Source organism: Chenopodium quinoa, unplaced genomic scaffold (genome assembly GCF_001683475.1).
Source record: "Chenopodium quinoa cultivar QQ74 unplaced genomic scaffold, ASM168347v1, whole genome shotgun sequence".
In the NCBI taxonomy this organism is placed as follows: Eukaryota; Viridiplantae; Streptophyta; class Magnoliopsida; order Caryophyllales; family Amaranthaceae; genus Chenopodium; species Chenopodium quinoa.
The window spans coordinates 208348-224913 of record NW_018745067.1 but is presented as its reverse complement, the minus strand read 5'-3'; the positions used below and the strand labels follow the sequence as shown (position 1 = coordinate 224913).

Below are 16566 nucleotides of genomic sequence, written 5' to 3'. Positions count from 1 at the left end.
GTGAGGGAAAAAACCCTCACCGTTGAGAGCTATGGAAAACGCACAAGAGTTGAGGGGAAATACTCGTGAACAGTAACAAGTGGGCCCCACTCGTACACGCGTCTTCGCTTTTTTTTTTCCCTTCTGGCTTGCAAAACGACGTCGTTTTGCCTTAAAGAAGGGCGAAACGACGCCGTTTTGAGGGGCAAAAAGGGAAAAAAAAATAGGGGGCAGCTGGCCTGACGCGCGTCAGACCCAGCCAATGGGGATGCGACACGCGTCAGGCTTTATCCTTCCAACCAATCAGATTTTTTTGCTTTTATTACAACGGTTATATTTTTGTAAGTTAAATATAACCGTTGTAATTATAAAAAAAAAAAAAACAAAATTCACCAACGGATAGATTTTTTTTTTCTCTATAAATAGACATGCATTTTGATATATTTTGATATACTTTCAAAAAACCTATAAATACTACAAATTTCCTTCTTTTCCCAATTTCTTTGAGTTATTTTCATCATTTTTATTATTATTATTATTCGTAAAAAAAAAAAAAAACCTCAGTTATTATTTAGTATTATTATTATTATTATTTTTATTATTATTATAATTATTATTATTATTACTAGTAGTAGTAGTAGTAGTGTTAATTTAAAAAAAGTAGTAGTTTTATTGGTATTATTATTATTATTATTATTATTATTATTATTATTATTAATAATTTCTTTATTATTATTTCTGTTAAATTTATTAATCCTTGAAAAAAATCGTATTATTATATTGTCAAAAAAAAGTAGTAGTATTATTATTGTTGTTGTTGTTATTATTATTATTATTATTATTATTATTATTATTGTTATTGTTATTGTTATTATTATTATTATTATTATTATTATTATTATTATTATTATTATTATTATTATTATCATTATTATTATTATTATTATTTTGCTAATGGATCCTAACAAACCAGATTTTTCTAATTATTTTTCTGATTTGGGTGATGATTTTGTCACTAACCCTCGATTTCAAACCTTCCTTCAACGAATAGCTACTCAATATCCACCGCAACAAACACCTCCTCAATTTCCACCACAACAAACACCTCCTCAATTTCCACCACCACATTCACCTCCTGTTTATCAAGGGAGCAATTCTCAATATGAAGATGAAATGGAAGAAAGTGTTCCAGATACTCCACAATACCCTCCACCTCCTCCAAGAGTGTCTGTCAATCAAAACCAACCACTTACAAAAGGGAGTCGAATGTGGTCTGTTGCGGAGGATGAAACTCTTATTGGTTTGTATCTGCAATTCAGTGAAGATGCAATTGTTGGTACAAACCAAAAAGCATCTGTGCTTTGGAGAAAAATTTCAGCGGCATATGATGAAGCGCAGGCTGAGAAACCTCACATTCTACCACCAAGACCTTTGAGGAGTTTGGAAAGTCGTTGGAGAAGGATGGCAGCTGATTTAATACAATGGAGTAGCTGCTATGACGAAGCAGGAAGGGTTACAGGAAGTGGCTACAACGAAGCAGATCGAATTAATAACGCCAGTAAGTTATTCTATGTTTCCTCCAAGCCTACTCAACATAATTTTAATTGTCACCATGGTTGGGAAATGGTTAAAAATGACCCAAAGTGGAGGACAAAACTTAGGTGGGCGTTGTCAAGAGAGGAAAGATTAGTTGTAGGTGATGCCGTCGAAGATGATAGTAGTGGCAGTGATAAGCGATGTAGAACCGTAGAGGAAGGTGATACACCATCCACGGGTTTCTGTTCTGGAGGTCTTCCTCGACCCGATGGTGTTAAAAAGGCAAAGGCCAAGCGTAATAAGGGAAAAGAAGTGGCTTCTGATTCTTCAACCATTGGTGAGCAAATGAAGCAGAATAATGCCTGTAGGGAAACAGAGGCACAAATACGGTTGAAGAAGTTGGATTTTGACATGGAAAGGGAGAGGAGGAAACAAAAACAAGTCGAAATTCAACAAAAACAAGTTGACATACAAGAGAGAAGGCTGAACTATGAAATGCTGCAAGATCTACTTTCAAAGGGTACTGATCTAACTCCCGATGAAGAGGCCTACAAGGAGGAATTACGTGCAATGCTATATGGTAAAAGGCACGTGTGACTTGGAGATTTGGCTTATGTTTTATTTAGTTAATGTTAACTTTATGTTTTATTCAGTTAATTTAATGTACTAGTGTTTATTTAGTTTATGTTAAATTTATGTTTATGTAATGTTAAATTTATTATTAATATTCAGTTAATTCACATGTTTTCTTAGTAATTTGAAATTGATAAAGCTGATATCTGATAAAGATACAATCTGACACGCGTCACATGTCACCTCTGCTCAAACATCAATAACACTGCACAACATGCTAAAGTAATGCACTGAATTGTCACCTCTGCTCAAACATCAATAACACTGCACAATCACATGCTAAAATAATGCATTGAATTGTCACCTCGAGTCACATGCAATTTCAATTCCACTTTAACTCACATGCAAACTTACCACTACCATCCAATAATGACTTTCACATTTTCTATATATACCTGTGTTATTATAAACGGAAACAATCCCAAACACACCAACTACCTAACCAAAATAAAAATGTCTTTCATTTCTTCCACCTCAAGCTCCTCTTCTGATGATTTCTCCAAAAATCATGAATTTGATTGCTTAGTTGATGAGTATGTAGCAAATCACCTACCTCATAGATTACTTCCTCCGGACCAACCACAAGAACCTCCACTAAATAATGAAACTGAACTATCAACGGAGCCCAAAAGGGATAGGGAAAGAGAAAAAGGGCATGTGCAACTATACAACGATTATTTCGCGAATAATCCAGTGTATAACGACAACCAATTCCGACGTAGATTCCGTATGCAACGGTCATTGTTCTGCTGCATTATGAGCAAAGTGGTTGAGGGGGATCAATTCTTCTAGCAACGTCGAAATGCAGCTGGGAAGCTTGGTTTATCACCGTTGCAGAAATGCACCGCTGCAATAAGAATGTTAGCGTATGGCGTAGCCGCAGACGCTGTGGATGAATATTTACGTCTCGGCCAAACAACCTCTAGGCAGGCATTGCAACATTTCTGTCAAGGGGTTATTTCACAATTTGAAAGTGAATATCTACGAAAACCTACAGATGAAGATTTAAGGAGAATCCTTCATCAAAATGATCTGCGTGGTTTTCCAGGGATGATTGGTAGTATAGACTGCATGCATTGGGAGTGGAAGAATTGTCCTACTGCTTGGAAGGCACAATATGCTGGTCGTAGCAAGAGTGCAACTCTCATTCTTGAAGCTGTTGCTGATCAGGATCTATGGATTTGGCATGCGTTCTTTGGAATGCCTGGGTCATGTAACAATTTGAATGTCCTTTACCGTTCACCGGTATTTGATGATGTTTTACAAAGTCATGCACCACCCATAAATTTTACGGTTAATGGACATCAATATGAGTTGGGCTACTACTTGGCCGATGGGATTTACCCAAGATGGCCAACTTTTATACAGGGTATAACACATCCTCATGTTAGAAAAGACAAGTTGTTTGCTGATCAACAAGCAGCAGTTCGGAAAGACGTCGAACGGGCTTTCGGAGTTTTACAAGCTAGGTTCGCTATACTACGACAACCAGCACTTGCATACGACGAAGATATTCTCTGTGATATTATGAAAGCCTGTATAATAATGCACAACATGATCGTCGAGGATGAACGACACAACTACGCACGTGCAGATGTTTTGAGACGATTCTACGAAGAAGATCGACCACAACGTACGGTGAGGCGGGCAGACCCGAGCACAAGTGCCACGGTGTTTAACAACGAGCCATTTGAATTCAACGTCGGGCGACCACCCAACATTGATTTCAACACGTATTTGGAGAGAAGGATTTCCCTTCGTGATAGAGAAATTCATTCATCTCTGAAACAAGATTTAGTGGAGCACATATGGCAGAACTTTCGTCATAATGCGGTTGAATAAATAATTTTTTAGTTTGTTATTTGTAACCGTATCGTTATTTATGTTTTAATACTCGTGTTTGTATTTTATTTTAGTAGAACCACTTTTATCTAGTTCGTACTTGTACCGTTATTTAACATCCCATGTGTTTGTATTACCGTTATTGAAGTTCTCATGTGACTATTTAATGTGTTCATTACAAAAATGTGCTACTAATTCAAATGTTAAATTATAAATAAAACGTAATTGAAAAATAAATAAAAATTATTAATTATAATTAAAACGTAATTGACAAATAAAAAACAATCTTATTAAGTTATAATTGAAACGTAATTGAAAAATAAATATAAAAATTATAAATTTTTATTATATTATTTTTAAACGTAATTGAAAAGTAAATATAAAACTTATAAATTGTTATTAAATTATACATTTTTATTAAATTATTTTTAAATGTAATTAAAAAATAAATTATTTTCACATATTTTAATTGTATTGGAAAATTAAATATGTAGTATAAACATTATTTCAAAATAAAGATAAAATAAAAAGATGATGTGTATTATGGTGGGGTATAGTAAATAGTGGAGGAAAAAGTGATGAGAGGTTTTTTTTCTCCTCATTGATGTAGTGAAAAAAACATTTGATGAGAGAAATTGTATGGGAGGAGTGAGAAAGTGGGTAGAGAGAGATTGAGAGGTTTTTTTTTTCCTCACTGCTGATAGTGGTCTAACAAGTCAATTATTATATTCCTTGAAAACTAGTATATGATCGTGCTGATACAAAATATTTTTATAAAATTTAAAAGCAACAAAAGGTGGGGATGGACCATGCTTTCCATGCCATTAATCTGATGACAACCATTATATCAAACTACTTGTGATATATTACATGAGACAAACTAATAGCAAGTAAAAAAAACCATTCACCTTTTATTAGGTTATCGAACAAAATAAACAACAATAATTTTAATTGATGCTAAATAACAACGAAGTAAAAATAAGATCACAACGTAAAAAGCGCACATTAGATTTCTAAAAGAGTAAAAATAAAATAAAATAATTTATTGAAAATTGTTTCATATGAATCAAATCATTATAGCAACTGAAAAAGTATATACCTTTTATATAGTCGGGAGGGGGATCAACATTTATATTTAATGACAAATACCGATGAAGTGAGGATAACATAAAACAAAATTTATTAGATTGCAAAAGGGGGTAAAATTAAGATAAATTCAATCTAATGACAACTATTTGTATGAATCGATCAAAAGCGAGCGCTACGTGATGCTTTTTTTTTTTTTTTTTTTTGAAACAACTACGTGATGTGACGCTTTTTAAGGATACATAACTAAATAGAAAAAAAAAAAAATAGGTGCACCCCTTCTCATGAACCCTTTATAAGGGCACGAGAGGGCCGAGATATAAAACGTTCATATGTATTGTCAAATATTAAAGACCTGGATGTACGGTAAAGCCTAAAAATACATATAAAATCTTTAAAAAGGATTGAAAGGTATATTGATCATATGTGTGTTGCCCGTGTTTATTAAAATCCTTGTGATCTAATACTTTTAATGAGACAAAAATTAATATACAACACCTGAAAATGCGTGCACCAGTCAATCAGTCATGAGGAGGATCTATTAGGTCCACACTTTAGAGAAAAAATTACACAAGGCATTGATGTGTTTAGCGTATAACTCAAAAAGGGTCAAATGAATTTTATTTTTTATTTTTTAATTTTTTTTATATGAAACACAATTTTTGTGATATATTAAACAAAAAACAAATTAATAATTCCCCTATTCTAAATAAATTGATTTTATTTATCACGTTTGTCAATCTATAAAGTAACCTATATTTTTATTTTGTAATAAGTAAAAGTAAAAAAAAAATGTATATTTTAAAATAGGTGCACCCCTTTTATGGACCCTTTGTTAGGTCACGAGAGGGATCAACAACGTTCATGCTTATTACAAAATACTAAAAACATGGATGTTCGGTAAAGCCTAAAAACGCAAAAAAAAAAAAAAAAAAAAAAAAAAAATCATTAAAAAGGGTTAAAAAGGTATATTGATCATATGTTTGTTGCTTATATTTATCAAAATCCTCGTGACCTGATACATTTAATAAGACGTAAATTAATAGCACCTGAAATGCGCGTATATGTTAAACAGTCACGGGGAGGATTAACTATGTTTATACTTTAAAAATAATGACTTAAGACATAAATATGTTGAGATTATATTTCAAAAGGGATAAAATAAAAAAAAAATTATAAATCTAATAGAAGTTGTTTATATTAAATACAATTCTTGTGATATATTAAATGAAAACAAATTGTAATTTCTCCATTCTAATTCAATTGGCATGTTTTCTTTCATTTGTCACATTTTTCAATCCATATAAACTTACTTATAAGTATCTTCATTTAGTAATTGTAAATCATGAAATAGGTATACTCCTTTTCATGGACCCTTGTTAGGTCTTGACAAGGGTCAATCAACAACATTTATTTTATAGGCCGAAATATCCGGTAAAGCCTGAAAAAGAGTAAAAAAGATCTTTAAGTTGGTCAAAATATATATAAATCTTATGGTTGTTTCTAGTAGCTATGAATTGGAATCCTCATGTTACATTTACTACGACAAAATTTAATATCACCTGAAAATGCGTGCACCTGTTAAACGGTTTAGAAGTGAAATAATTGTATTTATAAAATGCTGATAGAAAGTGTTCAAATGAAACACAATTCTTGTGATACAAAATATTGGATAAGAAAAAAAAAATACATCTCTAGTTTTAAAGTAGTTGATACGCACTATCATAAATTCAACTGTAAACATCTGAAAGCATTAACCAAAAATAATACAAAATGTGATATTTCAAAATAGGTTCACCCTTTTGACGGAACCTTAATAAAATCATGAGAGGGATCAACAATTTTTATACTTCATGTCAAATAGTAAAAGCCTAGATATCCGATAAGGCCTAAAAAAGATAATACAAAATGGTTCCAAAGATATATTAATTTTTTGGTTGTTGAATCTAAATCAACATGATTTATTTAATGTGACATAAATTAATAACACCTGAAAATGCGAGAACCTATTAATTAGTCACGAGAGGGATATATCAACTATGTTTATAATTAAAAAAAATAATTAAAGACATTATACATAAGTATGTTTAGATTAGAACACAAAAAGGGTAAATTAAAAGAAAAATTTAATCCTAATTGAAACTATTTGTAAGAAATACATTTTTTATCAGAAGTAACTTAATACTTACCCTATTCCAAATTAATTGACAATTTTCATATATTACATTTTTCTATGCATAAATTCAAATATAAATATCTCTTATTAGCAATATGTAATGATAATAGAGATTTGATATCTTGACAATACACATTGAGAAAGCTTTTACAAAAATGTTTAAGAGTCAATGTGACTATTGTTTTCTTATCAATGAATCATAAAAGCTTTTCTATGTAAAGTTTGTGAATAATGTTAGAGCCCTTAGAGGGCCAACTCAACTAAAAGTTTAAGCTAATGGTTGAAATCTAAGATTATGTTTTTATACTCTATTAATCCCCTCACACGAGAGCCCGTTAGGCTTGGAGTGTGGATGCAGCATGGATCCTCCTTATACCCATCGTTTAATATTTCACTTGAAAGTGGGGGGAAGGGGGTATATGAGGTTTAAAATCATGACATTTGTATCACGTAGGTTTTGATACCATGAAATTGAACCAACTCAACCAAAAGTTAAGCTGATGGTTGAAGTGTAAGATTATGTTTTATACATTAAAGAAAGAAAAAGAAGATAAAATCAATCTATGAAAACCGTTTTCTATACATACTATAACTTCATGATATACTACGTATTTAGTTAGACACAATTGATAAAGTGTACATCGTATACAGGAGCACAAGCTAGATCACATTTATATTTAATGTCAATCGATCGAGTGAAGATATCATAAACACGTAAAAATTTCTAAACTAGATTTGAAAAAGGATTAAAACAACTGTAGTTACTTTGATTGCAATCATTTTATAAAAATTAGAATTCTCTTGATGTATTTAATTATATGAAATTTTATAGCAATTAAAAACATTTGCAAATTTGATCTTTATAGGCCAAGGCTTAAGAGAAATATCAACAATGTTTATATTTTATGCTACAATCGATGGAGTGGAGATAACACATACATATAAACTTTTTAATTTTTATCACAAATGCATAGGGTAAAAATTAGTTTAAAAATGCATAAATTATGCCAAGAAATTGCAACTAAATGTTTCCAAAACACTAACCAAAAATTGGGTATTAATATATATAGCACAAAATCCAAGGTTCACCGACAACTTCACTTCATTTTAAGGCTTTAATCACGTGTTTGGTCTTTTTCTTGGACACTTTGCATATTTCTGCCATCAGCTTATATCAATGTGCATGTATGAGCTTACAACATGTATATATTTACCAAATATGTCACTCTTGAAAACTTATTACATTGTATTAGCTTTAATTTCAGATATCTTCATTAGGTTAAGAATTATTATTTTTAAAAGGGGATGAGTCAAGTTACATTATTTGTTAGACCACTCTCAATGGTGAGCAAAAAAAATGCTCACCCACTCTCTCTCTACCCACTTTCTCTCTCAAGAAATAAGTTTTGCTCATGGGCAAATTTTTTTCACATATTCTCTCCCAATGGTGAGCAAAAAAATTGCCCACCCACCACTCTCTCTCTCTTACTTTTTCAATACCCCACCATTACTTTCTCTCTCCTACACAACACTTCTTTACTTATTTATTTCATTTATATTTTAACAATGTTACTCCAAATAAATAAAAACTAGTTAAAATTTGTGTAACTTATTTTTTTTATTTTTGTCCTTTTTATCGTTAAAATTTGTCGTAAAATTAAGTACGTTATATAAAAAAAAATTTAAAAAAAGCTCAAAATTTCTTAAATGTTTTTATTTATTTTAAAAGCGGTACAATACTAGAAACCAATTACATTTGCAACGTCATGCGTAATTAAACTTAGGAAATAAAATAAACACAACAAGTAAAAGTAGCTACGCCATAGTACTTGGCTTTATTTAAGTCGTGCTAATTTCTCCCTAATTACGTGGCCCGTAGTGTTGCCAAATATGTTCGACTAAATCACGTTTCAGAGATAGATGAATTTCTCTGTCACGGAGGGAAGCTTTTCGCTGTAGAAATGCGTTGAAATCAAAGTTGGTAGGTCGGCCTACGTTGAATTCAAACAGTGGCGTTGTAGATGTTGATGCTGGTGTTGATTCTTGTTGATCTTCTTCGTAGAAGGCTCTTAGAACTTCGGCTCGAGTGTAGTTGTGGCGCTCATCTTCAACAATCATGTTGTGCATAATGATACATGTTTTCATTATGTCCCGCAGTATGTCCTCATCGTACGCCAGCGACGGTTTTCGTATTATTGCAAATCGAGCTTGCAACACACCGAAAGCTCTTTCAACGTCCTTTCGAGCGGCAGCCTGGTGGTCAGCGAACATTTTATCTTTGGCCAGTTGAGGGAATGTGATACCCTGAACAAAAGTTGCCCACTTCGGATAAATGCCGTCGGCTAAATAATAAGCCATGTTGTATTCATGGCCGTTAACCGTAAAATTTACCGGAGGAGCTCGACCATGCAGAACCTCATCGAACACTGGTGAACGGTACAACACATTAAGATCATTACAAGATCCGGGAATACCAAAGAAGGAATGCCATATCCATAAATCCTGATCCGCAACGGCTTCCAGTATTACCGTTGCTTTCTTGTTCCTACCGGCGTACTGCGCTTTCCAAGCCGTTGGACAGTTCTTCCATTCCCAATGCATGCAATCAATGCTGCCTATCATGCCTGGAAAACCACGCAGTTCATTTTGATGCAGTATCCGGGCCAATTCATCAGTTGTAGGGTTTCGCATGTACTCGGTTCCGAACTGGTCAATGACCCCGGCACAAAAACGTTGTAGGGCAACTCGAGCGGTTGACTGACTGATTCGAACGTATTCATCAACAGCGTCTGCAGCCATGCCATAGGCTAACATTCGTATCGCGGCTGTACATTTTTGCAGAGGTGATATGCTTAACTTTCCAGTTGCATCCCTACGCTGCTGGAAGTAAACATCACCTTCAACGACCTTGTTCATTATACGTAAAAACAAAGGTCGTTGCATACGAAATCTTCTTCTAAATTGGGTGGTATTGTACACAGGATTATCGGAAAAATAATCATTGAACAGCCTGGCATGTCCCATTTCCCAATCTCTTCTGTTCGTACCCCCTCCACGTGATTTTGAAGTACGTTGGGATTGTGTTTGGGGCATGAGGAAAGATGTGGGTTGGTATGTGAAGAGTTCATCAACGAGTTGATCATATTCTTCATTATTGGAAGAAGATGAACTTGAACTTGAACTTGATGATGGTCTGGAATACATCATGTATTAATATTGTAATTTTCTTAATTGGTGTGGTTGTGGATATGTGCCATGCCTACTATATATAGCAAATAAATCAAATGAATATGTGGTTACAAATCTGAATGACCACACCAACTAAAGCATTCAAATTTTCAGCCACGGAATAGGTATACTATGCTAGTTGACAATGACAAATCTTGACAAAGTGAATTCAGAACAAAAGTGACTACACCATGTCGGTATGAATGACCTAAAGTTAAAGCATACTGACAAAGTTAATTCAGAAACATGTGACTACACAATGACAAAAATGTGACTACTGAATGATAAAGAGTTATTGCAATTTTGTTGCCATGAATGACCCAAAGTTAAAGTGAAATCAGAAAAAAAGTGACTACCCAATGACAACAATTGAATGCAACTATGTCGGTAACAATGACAACTGAAATCAACTTGTTAAACAACTTGTCATTCAATATTGGAAAATCAGAATACAAGTTTACATATGACAGTGAAATTAAACACACCACTAATACATGTTAAACATAAAAGACTACATTGCGCATAATTAAAAACTTAACTAATACAAGCGTACACCTACTACAACCAAACATGCTTATAAGCCCTGTAATTTACCCAGTAAGAAATTCTTGTACGACTCTTCTTCAGGAGTGAGTGGCGTAGGCGAATTCTTCATAGCTTGCACCATATCAAACCAGGTTTTCATCTTATGAATGTCAAGTTCCTCCCTTTTCCTCTGTTCCTTCTCCCTTTCAATTTTGATCCGCTCTTCCTTCAGAATGGCCTCCCTCTCGCGAATTGTTGCCAATTCCTTCATTCGTTCGCTAAGCTCAGACGAACCACTGTCCGAAGCTACTTCTTTCCCTTTACGCTTGGCCTTTGCTTTCTTCACACCTTCGGGTTGTTGTATTCCTCCAGATGAAAAACCATCCGTAGGGGTTTCATCCCCTCCATCATCTCTGGACCTCTTCCCACTTCCAGCACTACCTTGCTCCTCAACATCACGAACAGCTTTTCTTTCCTCCTTTGACAAGGACCATCTCAGCTTTGGCCTCCACTTTGGATCTCTATTAAGCATTTCAACAGCGTGAGGAAAAGCGAAATTACGACCTTGGGCGAGATGGAAAAGCTTCGACGCACTTTTTATACGGTCAGCTTCGTTGTAACCACTCCCTCCCTCCGGAAGTCTACCTGCTTCATCATAGCAAGATATCCACTGTAGTGTGTCTGCTGCCAACCTTCTCCAGTGCGACGTCACACTCTTCATAGGTCTTGGTGGAAGTATATGCGGCTTCTCCGCATGAGCAAGTTGATATGCTGCGTGTACATCGCGCCAAAGGGAAGTTGCTTTCTGGCTCGTGCCTTTAATAGCATTCTCGCTGATCTCCAAGTACAACCCAATCAGAGTTTCATCTTCCGCAACTGACCAAATTCGAGTCGCTCGTGCAACAACCTGGTTGGATTTCAGTTCGGGAACTGGTGGAGGATATTGCGGCGTCTCTGGTACGTTGTCTTCTTCGCTCTCATCGAATTGTGTGTTGCTATCATGTTCAATTTCAGGTGTACATTCTTCATTAACATGGTTTCGTAGGGGAAACTGAGTAGGTGTCTGATACTGTGGAGGTGGTTGCAAAGACGTATTGCCCATTCTTTGCAAGAACAATTGAAACTCGGGATTAGTTAGGAAATCATCACTAAAACCAGAAAATTGTTGACGGAAATTTGGGTTGTTTGGATCCATTAAAAGATTCTGCATCACAAAACAAAAGATAAATATTTTTACTAAGATTTACTCAAAAAACAAATTAAAATGACAACAAATCCAAAAAAATATCAACAACTTTATTAACCAATTCACATATATACTAATTTAAAGTCATAACTAAATTTTAATATTAAAAAAACAAATTAACCAATAATTTCAAGACTTTATTAATTACAAATTTAGTAATGTATGGAGAAAACATCAACAACTTTCTTCAATTACATAATGCAATTACAGTACATGGCCTACAATATTTTTTTTTAAAAAAAACACACATATACTAATTTTAATACATAACTATATGTATATATTTAAAATAAAATTAACCAATAATTGCAACACTTTATTTACTACAAATTTACTAATGTAAGGAGAAATTATCAACAACTTTCTTCAATTACATAAAGCAATTACATAACATGGCATACAATATTTTTTTTTTTCCAAAAATCACATATATACTAATTTTAATACATAACTACATGTATATATTTTAAAAAAAAAAAATAACCAATAATCAACACTTTAACTACAAATTTAGTAATTTATGGAGAAAATATCAACAACTTTGTTTAATTACATAATGCAATATAATTACATGGCTTACAATATTTTTTTTTCTTCAAAAAATCACATATATACTAATTTAATTACATAACTGAATTTAAATATTTTAAAAAAAAAATTTACCTCAATATGGATGTTTTGCAACAAATATATTCTTCTACAAATTTAAAATGCTTAAGAAAATAAAAAAGTGGAGGATTTTAGGTGATTACGAAATTATATCAAAACATATCAAAATGCATGTCTATTTATAGAGAATTTAATTTTATGACCGTTGGTAATTTTTTTTTTTTTTTTAACAAATATATTTTTCGGAAAATCAGTTACAAATAATATTACCGTTGTAAACGGCTAGTATTTTCTCATTGGTCAATAACCTGCGCATGACACGTGGCTGCACCCCATTTGCCATCTAACTGACGCGCGTCAGATCAGATTTTAATTTTTTTTCAGCAACCCAACATCAAAACACAGCGTTTTGATGCACACCCTTCAACCCACTTCAACGAAACACCGCGTTTTGACGAAGGGTCAGCGAAATTTTTTTTGCTATCTGCACGTTGTGGGGCCCACAACCACCACTATTCATACCAAAATATGCTCATGCTGTGGGCATTTTAATAAATGCTCATGAGCATTTTTCTTGTAATTTCCATTTGCTCACCATTGTGATGATTGATCTAATTTTAATTCCATCAAAAATGCTCATGATCAAAATTTTTGCTCACCACTACCAGTGCTCTTAGTAAAAGTGTAATAATCTTATTTGGTCATATATATATATTTATAGAGAGCTACAGGGGCGAGTGATAAGAATCAAACTCAAGATCACCTGGAACCGAAATGGAACCTTATTTGATTATACTAAAAATTAGTAACTTTGATAGTTCAAGTATAGTTATCTTATAACAATCTCTCTGTGATTTATTTACCTTATCCTTGATTTCGCGTACATACTCATTTCTTTTTAAATGAGGGTGACATTTGGTCCGTAACCCAATATAAAATCATTTGTACCATACTATATGTCAAAAGAGTTTGTCCAATGTATTCATAACTTGTGTTATTTGATAAATTTGGACTACGTTAACTTTAAGTAGGATTTGGTTCTTTTGCCTAATGATTTCGAGCTTATAGCATATCCAACCTACATGCCAATTTATTTTAATAAATGAAAAAAAACCTACAAGTAGCACTTTTATAATTTTCTCTTATTAGGTTTTTTATATATAAAATTTTGAAAAACCTTACAAAATTATAATCTTTAAAGAAATTGTGGAACGATTATGTTTTGTATCATCATTTGCCCTTTTATTTGTATGTCATGTAATGTTGGTCAAGGAATCAGATAAACCTGTATTCCCTTACTTTAACTTTATCGCCCATGAAAGACATGTACTTTCACGGTCACTTTTATTTAAAAAGTGTTAAGTTAATTATATGTGATACAAAGTAATATTTTTAGTTAGCTCCTTTTTTCTAATTAGGTTTCTTAAACACAAATACATATATCCTATTCGCAAACTTAAATATTAGATGTTCGTCCTTTCTACTTTTTGTTGGACATGTTTAGTATAGGTGTAAAATAAGTTATCTACAAGAATGTACACGTGAATGTAATTGGCGCGATATTAATTTTTGTGAGAGAAAGAGTAGAGAATTCTTTAGTTTCTCCCGATTTGACAAAAAAGAGCTAAGTGAACAAGGAAGGTTTCGTAAGAGGTTTTAAAAATGTTTTTCAATATTTTCATTGAGAGGATTTTATCTCTCTCCTCGATGAGGGAGGGGATAGTCTGCATTTGTTTTATAGGATCAAAAGACAGTTGATGAAACAACTAGCAGGTGATATGTCCATTTTATATAGTATTTTACCCCGTCCCTTGGTCATAATTGGTAGTGTTTTTGGCTGTTTAGAGCCACTTTTATTACTAATTGGTGTTTTCTAGTGTTTTCGTAGTTTTGGTTGAGTTTTGTAGGAAATTGCATTTTTGGAGCATTTTTCCGAGATTTTATAGAGCGACTACGAGCATTGGAGGAGCACGGCCACTTTTCATAGCCCAGGGTCGGTTAGAGTCATCGAGCCGGTGATCAAGGGCTCGACATGTGAAATACTGAGCATTGGACACCGAGTGATCAAGCCCCAAAGTGGAAATTCGGAATGGGCTAAGAAGTGAAGCCCAAACCAAGTCTAACCAATAACCTGGCCCGATCGGGAAACTCTTGGCTCGATCGGGCGGCTGCCCAGATTCAAAAGACGAAGAAAAAGGCGGGCCCGATCAGGCGGCCCTTCGCCTGATCAGGCGCGTGTTTATGAGGGGATGTGTTCAGCAATTTACTTAGTTTTAATTAGGATTATTGAGGAGTTTTGTATAAGTACGTTTTAGTGTTATTGGTTTTAGTACTTCCTCTCTTAGACTTTCTCTCTCTACTTAGCTTAATTTTCTCTCTCTACAAATCTATACTTTGTTCTTGATACAACTCATTATTTACATTAAATTTGGTAACGATTTCTTCTTTATTAATTTCAGTAATTTTATTTCTTTTATTCATCATGTCTCCTTCAATTGCTTTGTTTAGTTTAGTTTTAATTATGTGTGAGTAGTTTTCTTTCTAGGGTTTGTGGGGATCCATAAATAATATGAAGGGGTAATTTATTGTTGTTGATTATAAATGCTTGATTAATTTCCTATTAATTTATTTAATGCTATGCGACTAGATTTGCGCAGATCTTTTATATATGTATGAGTTTAGAAATATTAATTCGAGATACGAGAGATGAGAATTGATATTTAGGCTTAGTTTCAATAGGCAGGTTAATTTATAAATGTTTAAGTCGAGATTCGAGAGTTGAGATTTAATGCCGGTAGATTAATTCTGTGATTGTGATACATAGCGAGAGCCCTTTATGATCTAGTTAATTGATGCATTGATGATTGATTATTACATTTTACCCTGGAATGTTATTTATTGGTGAATCTATGCTCTAGGTCCTTTATTAATTGATTTTCCTTTACCCTTGATCTTCGTAATTTAGTTTCCCTTCCATAATATTATTTTGTTACTTAATAATTTAGATTGCTTAGATTAATTAGGAATAGAAAGACCAGTTTCCCTGTAGATTCGACCCTACTTCCCTACCTGCATTAGTTAGAGGATTTAGAAATTACTTTTGATTGGGTGATACGACTTTAGCCTGTCAGTAGGTAATGGCCAACCACATTAGTAATACCCAAGTTCTTCTGGCATATATTGTCTTTACTCCTACATAATTTGAAAAGCTTCCTAGCGATTAACCAATTCAAGCACACTCAACATTGGTGTATCTTTGCATATGAGCTCTCTAAAATAAATAAAAATGCATCTTATTAGTATGAATAGTAGATTAGATCATTTTTAAAGCAAACACGAGGAGTATTATACACTCGCAAGATCACAATTGGCTCAATATGCTTGGAAACTGCCTAAATATTTTACCAAAGTTGGTGATATAGCCTAAAAAGTCTCCTCTATTAGGCGACAAAGCAATTTTCTTCAATCAACCAAATCAATGATGTCATAGAGTTGCTCTTATACCATTTTTAATACCCCAACCCTAATTAATTAAAGAGGTGCATATTGTCACGAAATACACATCTATGACCAATAATTGTCGGTGTAAAACAACACTTTTTTTTTGGCGCATTTTATCCTCTACTTATATTGTTCACACATCCATGGACTAATCTTAACTAAGCACATTTTAACTTCGCGATATCATAGGAACCTTATGCCAATT

At 33.4% G+C, this 16566-nt stretch overlaps 4 protein-coding genes across 4 annotated transcripts; 2 read left to right on the top strand and 2 right to left on the bottom strand.

Moving 5' to 3' along the window:
* Positions 1 to 933: 933 nt before the first annotated feature.
* LOC110709385 (glutathione S-transferase T3-like) lies at positions 934 to 2112 on the top strand. Its single transcript, XM_021887596.1, has one exon. It carries the CDS (start codon positions 934 to 936, stop codon positions 2110 to 2112), a length of 1179 nt encoding a protein of 392 aa, XP_021743288.1.
* Positions 2113 to 3006: 894 nt separating this feature from the next.
* On the top strand, positions 3007 to 3990 carry LOC110709384. Its single transcript, XM_021887595.1, has one exon. The coding sequence runs from the start codon at positions 3007 to 3009 to the stop codon at positions 3988 to 3990; it is 984 nt and encodes a 327-aa protein (XP_021743287.1).
* A 5122-nt stretch (positions 3991 to 9112) lies between these two features.
* LOC110709382 (protein ALP1-like) lies at positions 9113 to 10459 on the bottom strand. Its single transcript, XM_021887594.1, has one exon. The coding sequence runs from the start codon at positions 10457 to 10459 to the stop codon at positions 9113 to 9115; it is 1347 nt and encodes a 448-aa protein (XP_021743286.1).
* Positions 10460 to 11054: 595 nt separating this feature from the next.
* On the bottom strand, positions 11055 to 13229 carry LOC110709381 (glutathione S-transferase T3-like). The gene is made up of 2 exons (XM_021887593.1): positions 12915 to 13229; positions 11055 to 12209 (listed from the first exon to the last, which is right to left on the bottom strand). Exon 2 carries the CDS (start codon positions 12198 to 12200, stop codon positions 11055 to 11057), a length of 1146 nt encoding a protein of 381 aa, XP_021743285.1. The 5' UTR covers positions 12201 to 12209; positions 12915 to 13229.
* Positions 13230 to 16566: the final 3337 nt, after the last annotated feature.